We start from the raw sequence: 16,119 nt of genomic DNA, 5'->3' as shown, positions 1-16,119 counted from the left end.
GAGGAAGCGGTGGAGCCGTGATCCAAAACTATGACGAGCCCCCGCCAGCGGCCCAGCTTGTGACAAAGGGATGGCTCCGGCCATTGGTGACACCTTCGCACACCTCTGTGCTGAAGGCAGCCGAAGGAAACACCGTGACAAGCGAGGGCAAGCTGGCTCGTTCGTGGGCCTCCTCTGCCTGGAGGCTCAATTGCGCAGTGCAGGGTGATGCTAAACCTCACCTCCAGGCTGGGACCCCAGGATGAAGGGCAGAATAACGTATTCACACAAAGCAGGGAAATGTTATCCCACAGAAGAGGACGCTAGCTGTAAAAACTGATTCTTTTGGCAAGAAGTAACAGGGACTAGCTGAGAAATACGACTTGATCTGCCCTGACTTCTCCTGGCAAGACTGACTATGCAATAGTCAGGTGTACGACACTTTTTTTCTCTATGCAGGGCAGCGATGTACAGTGGTTGAATGCAGCTCTATCACAAACAGTGGAAACCGACACAAGCAATTAGATGACAAGCGATTTTATTTTGCAAAACAATCACTATACAGCAACAAATACAATTGCAAATCGGATTGAAAAACATGAACTACCTACCACCAGCCATTCAAGAAATGCCTCTTTTATGGTAACAGGCTCTAGAATTATCAGAAAAAACACAGGTTTGTAACAGCAGATTGTATTCCTTGACATCCCAGCATACAGCATGTTTATTTATTGGCTTTTTCTCTTTGCTAAAGTTGAAGTGGCTTTTATATGCCTGACTTTTCCAAGTGTGAAACTAATTTACCTTCCTGCAGCGGGAATTGCTGGAGTTGCAGAGGGAGTTGCTTTAGCAATCTGACTAGTGAGTGAGCTCAGCATGCACCTGGGCTAGAAATCTACCTGCATCGATTTTCACAGCAGATGTGATCTACTCTTCAAGGCGTTTGCCTTCGAAGGGACATTTGTACTTGGGTTTTAAACAGTATTTGGTCCAGCATGGAAAAGACTTCTGCTCACATGTGGTAGTCCACACAGGCTGCCTTTCGACTCCCTTTGGGTCGTGTATATAGGCAAACTTAGATTTGTAAGCAGTCACGATGAGGTTACTACTGTACCTTAGCAGAGCACTGAATGGATAATACCATTTACTGCTGTACAGTGAAAATATACATAGCCCTTGTGGCCACACAATTTCCCTCATCGGTATTAGTTTCTCCTTTACTGTTGCTGGACAGATGTTTGCTCAACTTTGATTTCTTTCTGCTTGTGGTTACATAGAAACAGAACTCTGCAGATGGGGCAGAAGCACTTTTTCTTTTGTCTCTACAACCTGATGGATTATTAATTTGGGGCTCTCCCCTAGCTATCCAAACAAGGTTTCACCATTCCTTTTGTCTGGATTATCTCTGCTTTGTTACAGAGTTGGGTCTCAGGCACCCAACGTACCTGCTGGCTCAACATGCCTGTGGAAAAGAAACAGAACGGATGCAGTTTCCAGGAAACTGGCTCTATCTTCTTTAGTGGGCATTACATATTTACAAAACCGTTGTTTTTGAAACCAACACTCTTCTTGAGAAGTTAAGATTAGTATGAGCTTTTTCAGTGAACATCTAGAGTCATGTAACATAACTTTTTTTTTTTCTTTTTTTTATTTAACAGCACAAAACTCTTGATTTCTTTTCATCTAACTCCACAGCGTTCTAGGATTCTTTCTATGGAAGGATGATTACGATTACAAAGGTCTTTGCTTGAATCAAGACAAGAAAGCTCATTTTAATGCATGAAATAAATGACTCGGTGTGTTACACCACTCTAACTTTGGACTCATAGGTGGATTAACTAAGCTTCATTTTCTAGAGTATGTCAATTTTAAAAGCAGAATAAAAAAACTTGAGTCTCAGGCTAAGTCTGTTCTCCCTAGCTGGTGTTCAGCTACAGAGAAGCTGAGGTTCAGTAGTACCATAGACTCTCTCCCACATTGGCAAAAGGCATAAAAAAAAAAACCAACACTGCAAGGCTAATTTATACTAATTGACGGTATGATCAGAGCAACTTGATATAAACACCGTTTTGTTGGTTTTTCTTTCCGTCTGTCGTTTTTCTGGAAAAACGGGAAGAGGCTTTTAATGCACCTCCCTTGACACTGTTTCCGTGTGAATTCTTAGGATTACTCTAAGCAAAAGTACAACAAATACAAGGCAGAAATCAGAATCCTCCAGATACACTTAGCTTGGTTCTAAACTCACTGTCCTATGTATAAAACAACCGACTTACAAACAGTATTAGGTACTTTATAGTGTGAAAAAGCTTTTTGCAGGGCTGAAGTGTCATGTGTGGGGCTGTTAGGAGTTCATCTTCAGTAAAATTTTTAGAGATGTAACCATTTTCTTTTGTGTTTGTACTGCTGTGACAGCTTCGCCAAAATCCCCCTTTGGTCCACTGAATATTTACTGTCTAGTAACTGTGCATTTACTACCTGAATTTAATGATGGGGAATCCTGTGCTCTTACTAGAATCCTTCTCCACAGACATAAAAATCTTCTCTATGAGTCTTTTCAGATCAAACCCCAACACACGCACGCACACATACAAATTAAGAAGGAAAAAGAACAGATCAAAAGCTTCCAACACACAATGTTAACCTAATACATGTATCAAGTATAGCTCAACTGACAGTGCAAAGTTTAGTTAAGAGACTTCAAAAGGAAAAGATCAAAGAATCTGCAAGAATGTAAACTGGTCATTTCATAATGTCTACTGTACATATAGTATTAGCAGATTATTATCCGCTGATGAGTAATACTACCATATTACCTTCAGTGTTCTCTTAGTGTCCATAAGATAGTGCCGGAGTTCTCACAGGTAACTCCGTTAAGATTGGTTGTTTATGTATCTCTGCCCTTTATCTTTTATGCACACTTTTTCTTATACTTTTTATAGTCAATATAATCCCGCTTTGCTCAGATTTTAAGATGCCCTATTTATTGATGAATTGCTATAGCAACCCAGTCTAGGGAGCTCATTTTATTTATTCACGTACTATAACTTACAGGCATCTCTGTTACATTTAGCACTGTTATCTAAGTGCCTGAGTGTATATGCAAGACATCACTGAAGGAGTGGAAACAACATCTTAATACTTTTTTCTGTGTTTCAACTTTAGCAAAAGAAAAAAATAAATAAATCTAACGTTCACTGTTACTACAGGAGTTTAAAAAAAAAAAAAAAAGAAAAGAAAAAAAGCCAGAACCGAACTATTGCGGATTTTTAAAAAATCCAGAATCCAAACTCAGCCATCTTTGGAGACCCTTTTACAAACATCTGGACCCCACAAAAATCATACCTTTGTGAAGAAAGAGAGGGAAGGGAAGAGGGAAGGAATCCTTTTTCTAGCATCACAGAAGAGACTTGCATCTGGCACTAAAACAGGGTCACGGCTTTTAGTTGTTACAGAAAGCAACTTCATGCTAAAATTTTCATCGTTTTTAAATGTATTGTTATGAATAGGGAAAAAAAACCCTGCTAACATCTACTTTTACATACCTAAAATTGCAACACCAAAGGGTGCAAGAGACACAGATACTGTGAATAAAGAAGTAGAATATTCAAGTATATGAGGAGGGCGTATCACAAATGGCCACAGAGAAATATATATATCTATAATACTGTATCAAACAGATGGAAAGGATGTGAAACCGGTGGTGCGTACACAAATCTAGCCGCTTAACCAACTTTCTAATCAGACAAGTCCATTGGGGTGGAAGTGCTTGCTTTCAACAGCTTTTTTACGTCACTTCCCCAAGCATGGTTCCAATGTTTTCAACTACTATTTTTAGTTATTAGTTAAATAATTTATTGGCTTTTCAGCTATACACTGACATAATTAACCAGGTTCAAAAAAATGTTAATAACTTAATGCAACTTTTGTTCTACTCATTTATACAAAATAACACTTTTTTTTTTAATTAAACTTGAATTTCTGTATACGCCCTTTCTCCTGGTAAGCAGACTTTTAATTTAACCTGTAATAACTTACAATGGGCAACTTTTCTTTTTTTATTTCCCCATCTATCAACAGAACAGTGAAATGAGCAACTTGGGGTATTAACAAGGCTCTTCAGAAAGAGGTGGCTGGCCTTCAGGCACATGAAAGGTAAAAATGCATTTTATCATAGTACAGTACTCCATGCAAGACAGAGCAAGAGCAACAATAATTGTCCAATGTAACATACTGCAGTTGTATACCCATATAAAGCCAGTGTCTTCCTGTTGTAAATGGAAATCAGGCCAATTTCTGCATCTATTTATTTTTTTTTTTCTGCTTTTTTAACTGTATGGTAACTACAAGTCTTGGGACGTGACTTAGTTTTAGACATGGTAAAGAATGAATGTAACACCTGCTCTGAGCCCATTCCTGCCAAGAGCTCATGCCTAAATATTATTACTTCATACAACGCGAAATGAGCAAATTCATAAGCCCTGCTTAGCAAGGGCTGCTGTGACATCTTCAGCGAGGGTAGCAAGCTGGGGCGATTCAAGCAGGTTGATGCTTCCAGAGGATGAGACGTTGCTGAGTCTGCGTGGCGAAGCCACGCTGGACCTGCCTGGTGACTGCGTGATGATCTCAGCCCCGTGATCGACACGGGCTTTAGCGTGCTCTCTGAAGTTTAGCTTCTGGCTGTCAATCTGCTCCAGGAAAGCAAAGAATTTAACACATTATATATTCACCAAATTATCTCATTATAGATCATCATTTGGGTCTCATTTTGTTTACTTTTAAGAACTCTTACAAGGATTGAAGCTTCTGCACTCCTTAGAATAATAGAAACTGAAGATTTTTTCACTTTGTTTAATATACATTGGCTTACTATGCTACATTCTCTTACTATTTCTGTCTCTGATGGATGCCTTCATGAGCAGTACCATTGTTCCTAGTATGAATTTAATAGACATTTTATGGGCATTGCGATTTGTTTCTGAAATCTGTTTTTTCAAATGTTTGTGGAGTGATCTTACTTTCAAGATGTCTTCCTCCTGTTTCACAAAGCAGTCCTGATCCTCTGGGATACCCGTACTACAAACTTATTAGCTCATACCCATGCTGTACAATGGCCCCAAACAAGGTTTTTCTTCAGGGGGAAAGCCAGTGCACAAACCACGGGATGTTTCACTTTAAGATTCACTCTCAGCTTAGATGTGGATGTGAGATTGGTCATTCCAAATTCCAAAGGGAGCAAATGGCATGTGAGTGCGCTCAAAGGAGAACAAACAGATGTTTCCTACTCAATTCAGAGCCATCACTGAATGCACAGCTCTGATAACTTCACTGGGCCAGGGGCACAATGGTAGCCTTTTCTCTGACAGCTGTCCCCTTACCTTGACATTACCACCGCCAGGTACGTGGTGGGCATTTTCCAGTGAACCAACTTTAGCCTGAGCTTTTTCTTTGAAATCCAGTTTCACGCTCTCAATTTTCACACGCCCACCTCCTACACAGAAAAAGGAAATACAGATTAAGAGACTGGAATCGCTCAGGAGAAAGTCTGACCTGATGCACACGGGTGCACTCACGTTACTTCCCTTTTAGTTGAGATCTAATGGTTTTAGAGAACCACAGAATATCACGCTGCATGTTCAGTAAAATACAAAATCTTCAACGCATATTCAAACTGTAAGTATATGCTGCAGCCTTACTCATTTTCATGGGATTTAAGCATATGCTCAAGTATTTTGCTGACTTTAGTTTGCATTTCAGTATCTTATCAACTGACATTATGCCACAGCAGCATCCTTCTGCACTTTTTTTATCAACTCTCTAAACTAGGTGGTCCCATACCTTTATGTCTTTATGTATTTAGTTAAGTAGAGTTATGAATATTATTTTTATAACCAAAGTGTATTTACTTTCTCTTGGACTATAAAATAGAATGGTATCGTCCATGATTTCTCCTTCACGTAACAGGATTAGGACTTTGCTTTGTCCCACATCCCAGAAATTCCTACAATACCTGGCTTGTGGTGGATATTCTTGAGCGAGCCACACTTGGAAGTCACATGACTCAAGTCAATCTTCTTGGTTACGATTTGTACCTGTCAAAAGCACATATACACACACAATTACAGGAATGAAAAGAATAAAATAAATAAAAAGCCAAGCCTTGCAGAGGAAGAGCCCAAGCCTCTACAAACCACTGGAAAAGGAGAGACTGTTAGTAGAAAACAGACCATGCCACAACGGAGGAAACACCTGGATTAATGCAGCAAGCTTCCTTCCCACCTAGGGAAATGACAGAGCTGGGTTAAGCTTTACTATTAGCAAAACGAAGAGGAGGGCAAAGCAGATCAGCTTGTGGGTTCTTTCTAAAATGTTTCTGAGCCTCCTCTCAGGGTGGATGCTCCAAAGCCCTGCATGCAGCAGGACCCATCCCGTTTGCTGCTGCTCTTGAATGTGCATCCTGGCAACTAGGAATATTTCAGTGACTGCTTTTTTCCTCTACCATCTGTTTCTTTTTTTTTTGCATCTAAATATGGTATCCATTTCAGCTCAATACACTATGGAGAGTCTGATGAATCTACAAACATGACTCCTGCAGCTGTACCTGAGCTGGCTGGTGTTCAGCCAGCCGGCTCGGTGGTGCTCACCGGGTAGCAGTGGCACCGCTCTGCTCAGCCAGGCAGCAGCACAGGCACCCTCCCTCCTCCTGCTGCTGGCCGCGTTGCCATGACTGTGCTGAGCCCAGCTCGGGAACAGCCACAGAGCAACACTCCTGCCTTGCTGTGCTCCCAACTAGCTCCCAGATGCAGCCCACAATCACAGTGACTGTGTTTGCAGGTCTTAAGAAGTTGCAGCTCCACCAGGCCAGACAGGAGCTCCAGGATGGCTGCAATGCCACTGGTTTGCTCGCATCACCAGCAATGACTTAAGCCAGCACTGGTGGCTGTACTGAATCTGTTTGGATCAGACGTGCCCACATCGTCAGCTCTTTCATCTGATCATTTCCATTAGAGCCGCCTTAAGCTATTCCAGCGTGCCTGCTAGAACTAACGGGTGTCTGGTCAAGTCCTGAGCAACCTCAGTTTGTTATACTGGAATAATGCTGTGGCATTAGCATTAGCACTCAGCACGCTGGCTGATCACACCCTCTCTCTGAGCTTTCTTTGTCCTTATGTTTTATTTCTCTTCTTCTTCCTCTCAGGTTAGCTGAGGAAGGACTGATGCACTGGAAGATGCTCAACTGTGAGGCTGGAGTCTCACTGTGAGCTGGAGTCTCTTCCTGGAAGTGACTTTCTTGGGCCACTCCCATGAAAAGCACCGAACCATTTTGGCTCACACTGGACTTTTACTGTCAGCACCCTTGGGCGTTTAGAGATAACCCCTCTTTTCTCATTTCCTTTTCCCGTCCAAGTTCTGGAAACGTGCTGTGCTCTGTGGAAAAAGATCAGGAGGCCACCACTGCATACACAGGGCTCACACGACTACCAGACCAGACTCACATGTGAAACAGCAGCGAGAAGGAAAGTAGTGCTCAGAGGAAGGGAGACAGAGGGGTCTGGCTGTGCAAGGTGGGTCAGCACAGTGGAGATGCCTGGTCACAGGGTATCTGTACTACTTACATTTCCTCCCCCTGCAGAATGTTTGATGTTATCTCTGGAACCACACCGGGACTGAATATCGCTAAAATCGATCTTCTTGTTTAAAATCCTAACCTAAAAGGAATCGGAGGTAACTTACTATATACCATACACACACTCCACCGGGGTGCAGGACAAGGGAGCCAGGGTAATTTTTCCTCCTGGCGTGACTCCTTCTTCTGACACTTGTATTGAAATCTGAGAAAGTAAACCACGCCAATCTCTATGCTCAGTATGTTAACACAGCATATGTAAATGTACTATACTGCTCTTTTTTCTACCTCACGAAGTGGTGGTGAAATACAAAGGGGAAAGTTTTTATGCTGGGAGATAGAGAGGTGGCTTTTCCCTGAAAAGCTCGAAGAACTCCTTGCTTGCCTGGACTGGACATAGTCTTGGACAGCCTGTCCTAGGCTCTCTTGAGTGATGGACAGTGTTTCTGCTGAACTGTCCACAAGGAAAAGATGGAAACCCTCCTTCCCACAGTTCAGCACTCCAGCCTTTAACGCAGAAATCCCAGATCCAGCCAGCTCAGGCATGGGTTGAAATCCTGAGGTATTTTGCCCCTCCTTCTGCCATACAGCCATAACAGCAGCTACATTCATACAGCAGACCTCAGAGTGTCCTGTGAAAGGGGACTGACAAAATCAATTAAACTGAAGTCAGAGCTCTCTACTGCTCTCTTTACTGTCATTTACTAAAGGGCAATGCAGAAAACAACAGTATCTGGAAACCTATGGCTGCAATCACTGCTTCTTGACTTCTGGTGCTGGCCATAAAGTTAGTCACAACAACTTTCTGGTGCTAGCAGCACTATGCTTCTCCCCTGTGCTCCTTGTTTCTGGCAGAACAAGTACCCAACTTTCCCTTGATGGTGCCAGCCTCCCTTACAGATTCCGGGAGCCCACATTTTTCTGTGTTACCTTTGCCACAGATGCACAGCAGGCGTATGACAGTGCCTGGAGGTAAACTCTGCTGTCCCGTCCTTGACCCCCATCTTGACCCCCATGTCAAAGCAGTTCCTCCACCTGGCAGAACTCAGGTGCCACTAATGATTGTCCTCCCAGGGAATGATGTGCTGCTGGATGGCAGTTACCAGTAGGCAGGGACAACTGTGTGCAGGGCACACACCTGAGTGACACCGCTTCCAGACTTCTTTCTGAGCAAGGGCAGGGGATTGTGCTCATTAGTATTAGGCTTTCCAGGTGTGTGAGAAGGCATTTCTGGCCAAGGCTGCACCTGCCTTCTTTGCACCAGGACCTTTATTTACTCAAAGACTGCTACCCATGCAGCATATTCTTTCTCTGGGTTAAATATGAAGTCTTTATTCAAATGTTATGTTGGATTTTATTTATCTCTACATTATTAATATAAAATATGAATTTACAGAAAGCCACAGAATTTTGGGCACTATCTATTCGTTTTGCTAAATGGCACTTGTACAGCCTTTACTGGCATATTACTTAGCACAGTCCTGTTGGCTGCTGTTGTAGGTAAACCTACAGTGACTAACTGATACTGAGACAAGAGAGAGGGACAGATATACTGGGGTACCTTACTGCAGCTTCTTACCACTCCAGGAACACCAAGCAGCTGCAAACCAGCTGAAGTGGTCTGTGGGAGGAAGAACCACCCTGTGCAGTTTCTGCTTCCTGGCTTCAGGTCTTCAGACTGCTCCAGGCTCCCTGATAAATCTGAGACAAATCACTCCCTCTGTGCCTCACCTCTCCAAACTAGGAAAAGACTATTTGCCCCCTTACAGGGATATTAGATTTTGCAGCTCTTGGCTCCTGCAGTGGTGATAATGTCACATTTTAGATAACAAGTCAAATCCTCTGGCACTGAGCACCTGGACTGCACTCTTGACTTAAGCCCAGTAAACTCCAAGAAGAAATTTTCAGAGGGCCACACTTTGCAGCTGATATGAAGAATTTCTTCACAGCAAGCTGTTTCATGCATCCCCTTTATTACATATAACGTAACCACTACATCAGTCAAACCAGTAGGATGTTAAGTGTTTTCTTGCTTAATAGGTAAAGATCTGTGGTGATGCTCAGCAATAAGGCTGATGACAGCACCAGAAAACACCACAACCGGTAGGTCACCTTCAGAAGGGCATCTCTGATAGGCAAACTGACTTCTGTCTTCTTCTCTCCTATCGGCTTAATCTGTCCAAGTAAACCAATGTACACTGAAACATGAAAGAAAATGCCTTTAGAGTTTTATGCTTGTGCTTTCTCTCAATATACGATTTGTTTAAAAATGTACCCCAGTACTATACAAGACAGGTGTCAGATCAGTTACAGAAAGACACGTCAGATGTGCAGTCAGATCTGGCTCCCAGAGAGCTTCAGGCCAGACACAACTGGGCAAAACAGAAAGCCTTCCTAGCACTTTCTGAGCACATCTCTCTCAGCAATGGATCAGCAGCACCTCTTAGCAATGGCCACAGGGATGCATTTGTTCTGCAAATGCTAACTTAGGGGTCATGACAAGACCTCAGCGCTGTGGACTGAGGGCCTGTAGCTTAAAAATGGAGCCAAAGCAAGGTGGTAAGTTGAGAGGGTGCCTTTGGTCAAGTGCCTAAAGGTTGATTTGCACCCGGAAGTCTGACAGCTTATGAGTCTCATGGCCCATGGACCTGGCTAGCAGATATGTAAAGGACCAATCACCTCACGTATTCTCTCTGTCTCACTGGGTGAAATGGGCCCCTGTGTAGAGATTTGTGTCCTATGCTGAGGGCTGAAGTGAGCTGAGTGATGTGAATGTGTTCTGCTGGTCATCTGGCACAGGGAGGAACTGCACTGATCCACGTTTTCCCTGATGATCTGTTTCTCCCTTTCCTGGAATATATCAATACCCCTGCACATATTTAAATCATGACTGCCCTCTATAACTAAGTGTTTCACAAACTAATGGAGCCTTGTTTCCTATAGATTAAGGCTTTGAACTGCTTAATCCCTCCATCCTACATTCTTCAGCAAGCCCTATCACCTCTTGCCAGCAATATCTCCCAAGCTTTCTCCCAGGTCTGCTAGACTGGGCAAATAGAAGCCAATACATAACGGGCCAGCTGTTTGTTGTCTCTGATTGTGGAGAAGGGGCTGAGTTATCACTGCCTTTCCCCCAATGACAGTGTTTTGCCGAGTCTCTGTTTCATATCCAGTCAACAACTACCACCCAACTTGGAGGGACGGCCTGTGTTTCTAACCACTGCTCCCTTGCCAGCACTGGTTGAAATGGGCCAACAAGTTACAAATGAGTTAAGGAAGGCTGAGACTGCCAGCCAGACAGCATGACTGCACGACCTTTGTTTCCTTTGGGAAATCAAACTGTAAACATCAGAGGGAGAGTACCAAAGAGGGACAAGAACCATTTAGTCTAAAGAGAAGCTTTGGCTTGCAAACAAAGAACGTAAACTGACTGTGAATTATTTGAAGCTGGAATCTAGATGGAAATTTGTAACGATCAGAGCAGGAAGGCTCTGGAACTGCCTCCTAAGGGAACAGAGCTACAAGAAGAAAACGGTAAACTTTTACGATGGCACTTGATGAAAGGAATTAGATGATGCAGCTGCTTGTGATGGAGACAGCATGAACACCATGACTCACCAGGAAGGTCTCTGTGTTCCTGAATGTGTATGTACATCTTGTGTGGGGGTGGAGGTGTGGCAGGGATGTACATATATGCACTTCAGTTGTGCTGCACATTAAATGAAAGATCAATACTGCTCATGCTCTTATTCAGGAAAGGGAACTTTTTAGCCTGTGGCAGAAACAGGACTGCTTTCTGTTCACATTCACTAAACATCCCAACAAGATAATGTCCTGACAGGCTCCCTCATAACCCGTGCGCTGACCTGCCAGTCTGAAATGTGTACATTCTCTTCTGATTGGATGCTGGTTTGCCCAGGTATGCTGGACAGGGCCTGGAAATCAGTATTTTGATCAGGATCCACCTGAGGTTCCTCAGCATTTGTCATATTCACGTGAAGTTAAACCACAGTGGAAAAGTTAAGCCTTACAGACAATGCTGGGTTTATTCCACAAAACGACATTGCCCAAGGATAAAATGGCTTCTGTCTGAAGCCCTGGAAGTCTTACAGGCCTTTCCCCCACTCTGTCCTCTGATGACTCCTCAGCAGTAGTCCAGAAGTGAAGTCCAGGGCAGACTGTGTGCCGACGTACACACAGTACAGCCTCACTGACTCACACTACTTTTTTTTGAATAGGACACAATACCTTCTGTGCTGTTTGAATGCTGTCTGTCAAAGCATCAAGAAATGCAGGGCATTTACAGGTAGCCTGCTAGGAAACCAAGTGTTGAAGGTATTTTTCTCAGAGTTCATTTAGATGAGGCATATATTCATCTGCACTCAGCAGCGTAAACGCTAACTCCTTTCCTACATATAGTGGCCCGACTGGCAATCTAAACACGAAGGGGCTGTGGTCCGAGGGCAACACCTACACTAGATCAGAAGGGATGTTTTGGCTTACACTGGCTAACATGAGGAGATGTGGCAGGCTGGCAATACCTGTGAATCTCCCAGTTAGATATATGCCTCCCTATGGCTGTTCACAGAAAGTGAATTTGGATTTCAAAGTCTCCATGCACAACAGTCTCCAGTCCAGGGACCTGGAGCAGTCTCTCCTCTCTCAGTACTGCACCATTGTGTTCAAGATGAGCAAAAATTTGTAGAAACACTGAGTGGAAGGCAAAGAAATGCAAAAGAGAATTTTGTTCAGTTGTGCCCAACTGCTAAAGAAAACATCAGAGATTGAAAAGTGCTTATGAAAGAGAAAAAATTATGTTCCATTGCTGCCCAGAATCATTCAGTTCAGCTGCTTTCCACAACAAGAGGGAAAGCCCCTAACTTATCAGCATCTGGGCAGAGAATCCATAAACGGCTTCCTTCCTGTGGCTTACTACCCTGGTACACACCAAAACAAAGATACTCAAAGAACAAAAATTGTGATGCTGATAGAATTACAGGCTCTGAATATATTTTCCAAGAAGCTGATGATTTATGTTCTCCCTGCTTTGCAGTTATGTCTTCTGAGAAGCTCTACCATAAACACTGTGCCTAAAGCATTTAAAAATACTCTAGCTTGGCTCCACTTGCCATTTGAACATGCTGTGGGGCTGTGATATTGGGAAAAGCTCCCAGACTCCTAACAACTTATCAAAGAGGGCAGGTTCTTTGTACTTACCACACCATCACAGTGACTTGACACAGCTACATCCCAGGAACTAGACATTATTTCAGTGTTTGGTCTCCTGGTTAACACAGGGATTGAGTGAGACAAGAATTGGTCTTGCATAGGAAGCAAGGTTAAGGTTAAAACCTGATTAGAGTCAAGAGGCAGTTCTAAGTGCTTCCAAATCTATATGCTGCCAAGGACAGATGATACTACAGTTTTCATGCTCCTCGCAGAGGCTACAGGTAAAGGAAAGGGAGGCGGAAGGGTATTTATTTGCCCTAGCAAAGCCCTTGAAGAGAAAGACTGTGCCTCAGACTTTCCAAATCTACAAACAGAGATTGTGATCATGTTCAGCCTTTGCACTCCTGAAATTACTGGATGCACACACTAGTGAAGCTGCCAGCCTACAAGCTAGTGAGATTCAAAATAAAAGGCTGTGCTGGACATAGCATAGGCAAAATAATGTACCATCCTCGTCTTGCTCTTAGCAAAGGGTGAACAAGATAGGTTCATTTCTGACTTTTAAAAATGTACCCAGAGGCGGACAATAAGCATGTAATATTTCAGCCTGAACAGTTAAACTGTGAAACAATTAATTACAAACAACTGAAAAAAGGTACTTTCAATGGGAAGTGTCAGTAAAATAGAATAGATGTCTTGCAATCAGCCATGTCTTTAATGCTTGCACAGGACAACGATGGCTGATTTACAAGCTTCTTTCTACCTATTTGCAAATCACTGTATTCATCTAATTAATAAGGTGGCCACGCTGAACTAGGCATGTCCCTATCAATAAAGGGAGAAAGGCCTACAGAGAAACACTGAGAGGTTTTGCATAATTGTGCTGGGAGATACAAAGTGAAATGACCACTTTCCATGCCAAAGAGTTTACAGTCAAGAGACAACAGCTGAATTTAACAGACAGCTCAAGGAAGTGCAAGATCCACGTCAGACAAATTGTAACACGTGTTCTGTAATCATACTCCTCACTAAATCTGGGGAGCTGATCAAAAGAATAGTAAAAGAAATTGAACGAGATTCACGCACACCAAGAAAAAAGATCCTAGAAGCTCAATTAATTCAGCTAAAACACAGGACCCTTGTTTTAGTACTCCCTTAAACAAAAAAACAACCAAACAGATTTTGCTAAACTACAGAGTTTGATACTTAAATTTTAGAGGCAACAGTCCCTAGTCATGGAAAGAGTACTAATAGCTTCAAATATCAAGTATGGGGCATCAAGTATCACAGTTTTCAAATCAGTTTCCTTATCTTTAAGAAGGGATGAGTTTTGAGTTACTATGTCTGGATTTTCTTTACTCCAGCATAATGGAGAAAATCAGGTTGTTCAGTTCAAGTTCAAAAAAATATCTTGTGTTTATCTCTTCATACAAGCTGGCTTTCCCAAAGCTCAGCAGGTATGTCCCTTAGGATCTCTTTTTATTGTTCAAATCCAAATTTCCAAGATAAAAACTAAGGTTTTTATCCTTTCCTTTCCTGCCCTTTCCCATCTAGCAAAATAAACTCTTTTTCTCACCTTTCCGTGCAAGACAGAATACTATTTATTATATGACTAAACAGCTCTGATCCAGATGATGTATTGCCTGAACATTTTTCCCAGAAGAACAACTTTCCCCATTTTATTGCCAAAATCTAGACTAGTTAGAACTCAGCTGAAAATGCCTCCTCTGCTGAACTTGCTCCTGGGATGACTCAGACTTTCACAGGAATTTATGTCCTGGTAATTTCAATCTACTCTAGAAAAAAATACAGCTTCTCCTCTTGCTATTAACAAGAGACCAACAACGTATGGTACATCACAGATGGGATTTGTCTCCTCTAACATTAGCCAGTTAAGAGTTGGAACTGGTCGCTTAAGCTGCCACTGTAGTCGGTGGAAAGACACTGAATCCTCCAGAAAGTGATACTTTCAACTCTAGACAGATCGAACACACCTCATCCGACTGGCAGAAATCAGTGCACTGCTGCTAACTGCCTTCAAAAGCAGGAGAAGCATCGACTTCTGGCTACTGGAGTTGGTGGAAGTTTTGTTACTGGCTAGAGCCCCATCAGACAGCTTACGACCCTCCCGGTTGTTGTTCACAGTTTGTCCTCAATGAGCACGACGCACATTTTACAGATGGCTGAGGCACAGCAGTGATGTTACTCTGCCCCAGCCACATAGAAAGTGAATGTCAGATCTGGATAGAAAGTCCCAATTCCCCGCTCATCTCTACCAACCAAACACCTTTCCTCAGAGAAACTTTCTGAAACTTGCTAGAGCCTGGCAACGATTGCTTCATTTTTCTAAAATATGAGTCAGGAAGAAGGATCTTGCTTTTTATCCAGAATAATTCAGGGCTTAACTGTACAGACTGTACTCAGGCAAGCCTTCCATTAAATGAGTGCAGTCTGAACACAGGAGCTGCAAGATGTTATTTCTGTACAATCTGCAATGATCAGCCAAAATTCTAAATTTCAAAAATTAAAAAATTATGGGTTTGAGCTGTGACAGAGGTTTGAAGTTGTGCCTGAAACTCCTAATTTCTCTTTGCATTTATAGATCTGCAATTAACAAGGGATGAATTAGTTTCTAATTTTCAGTCCAGAACAAATCCCTTCAAATGTCTTATAAATCCACAAAACCAGGAATGTATAAAGGAAACAAAAGCAGACTGACAGAGATGAATTTATCTTAGTTATGAATTGTTGACTTGGTAAATGCACAAACTTACTCCAATGAATGCAGCTAACAGTGTGGAAACAATTGCCTTCCAGTCTCTCATTAGCTAAGTACTGTAACAACAGCCATGTTACAACATCAATCCACCCTCAACAGCTGCCTCCTGTGGCTCTGGTTTGGGAAAGCATCAAAGCTTGAACCTTATAGCTCACTTATGTTCATCGCTGTCCTGAGCAGGGACATTCTCAAAGTGTTGGCTCACTTATGTCACAGAACAGAATGGATTGGAGAAAAAGTGCATGATGTGCCGGAAGGAGATGGGAGACAGAATGGGACCCAGTTACAACTCAGACTGCACTTTTTGTTAAGCCTATATTCTCCACTACCTTGTAGGACACTCTTCATCAACCAGTGCAACAATAGCATGTAATCTAAATCTTCAGATTAATTTTTGGGCCATCATCAGTGTTTGTAACATGGTGCAAAGACATGTGAAACAGGAGAAAGAGGAGTTATAAGATGTCGTCTCAAGGGGAACTTGCTGAATACCCTTTTGACCTGCAGTTCTCCCAGGAGGTGCTCAGCTCTTGGTGGGCCACCAGACCTGTGTGTCTCTGCACTGACT

At 42.6% G+C, this 16,119-nt stretch overlaps 1 protein-coding gene across 1 annotated transcript in view; it reads right to left on the bottom strand.

Annotated features, from left to right (window-relative positions):
- Positions 1–500: 500 nt before the first annotated feature.
- The window catches only part of MAP2 (microtubule-associated protein 2), a gene marked incomplete at its 5' end in the record, with an annotated part of 51,367 nt that continues 35,748 nt past the window's right edge, over positions 501–16,119 (bottom strand). The window contains 3 exons of the mRNA XM_009585980.1: positions 501–4,664; positions 5,355–5,467; positions 5,987–6,068. Coding sequence (XP_009584275.1) covers positions 4,449–4,664; positions 5,355–5,467; positions 5,987–6,068 — 411 coding nt within the window. The remainder of the gene's footprint in view (positions 4,665–5,354; positions 5,468–5,986; positions 6,069–16,119) is intronic.

This window comes from Fulmarus glacialis, unplaced genomic scaffold (genome assembly GCF_000690835.1).
Source record: "Fulmarus glacialis isolate BGI_N327 unplaced genomic scaffold, ASM69083v1 scaffold14529, whole genome shotgun sequence".
Taxonomy (NCBI): domain Eukaryota; kingdom Metazoa; phylum Chordata; class Aves; order Procellariiformes; family Procellariidae; genus Fulmarus; species Fulmarus glacialis.
Note: the sequence above shows the minus strand (reverse complement) of the source record. Positions and strands in the feature narration are given on the sequence as shown.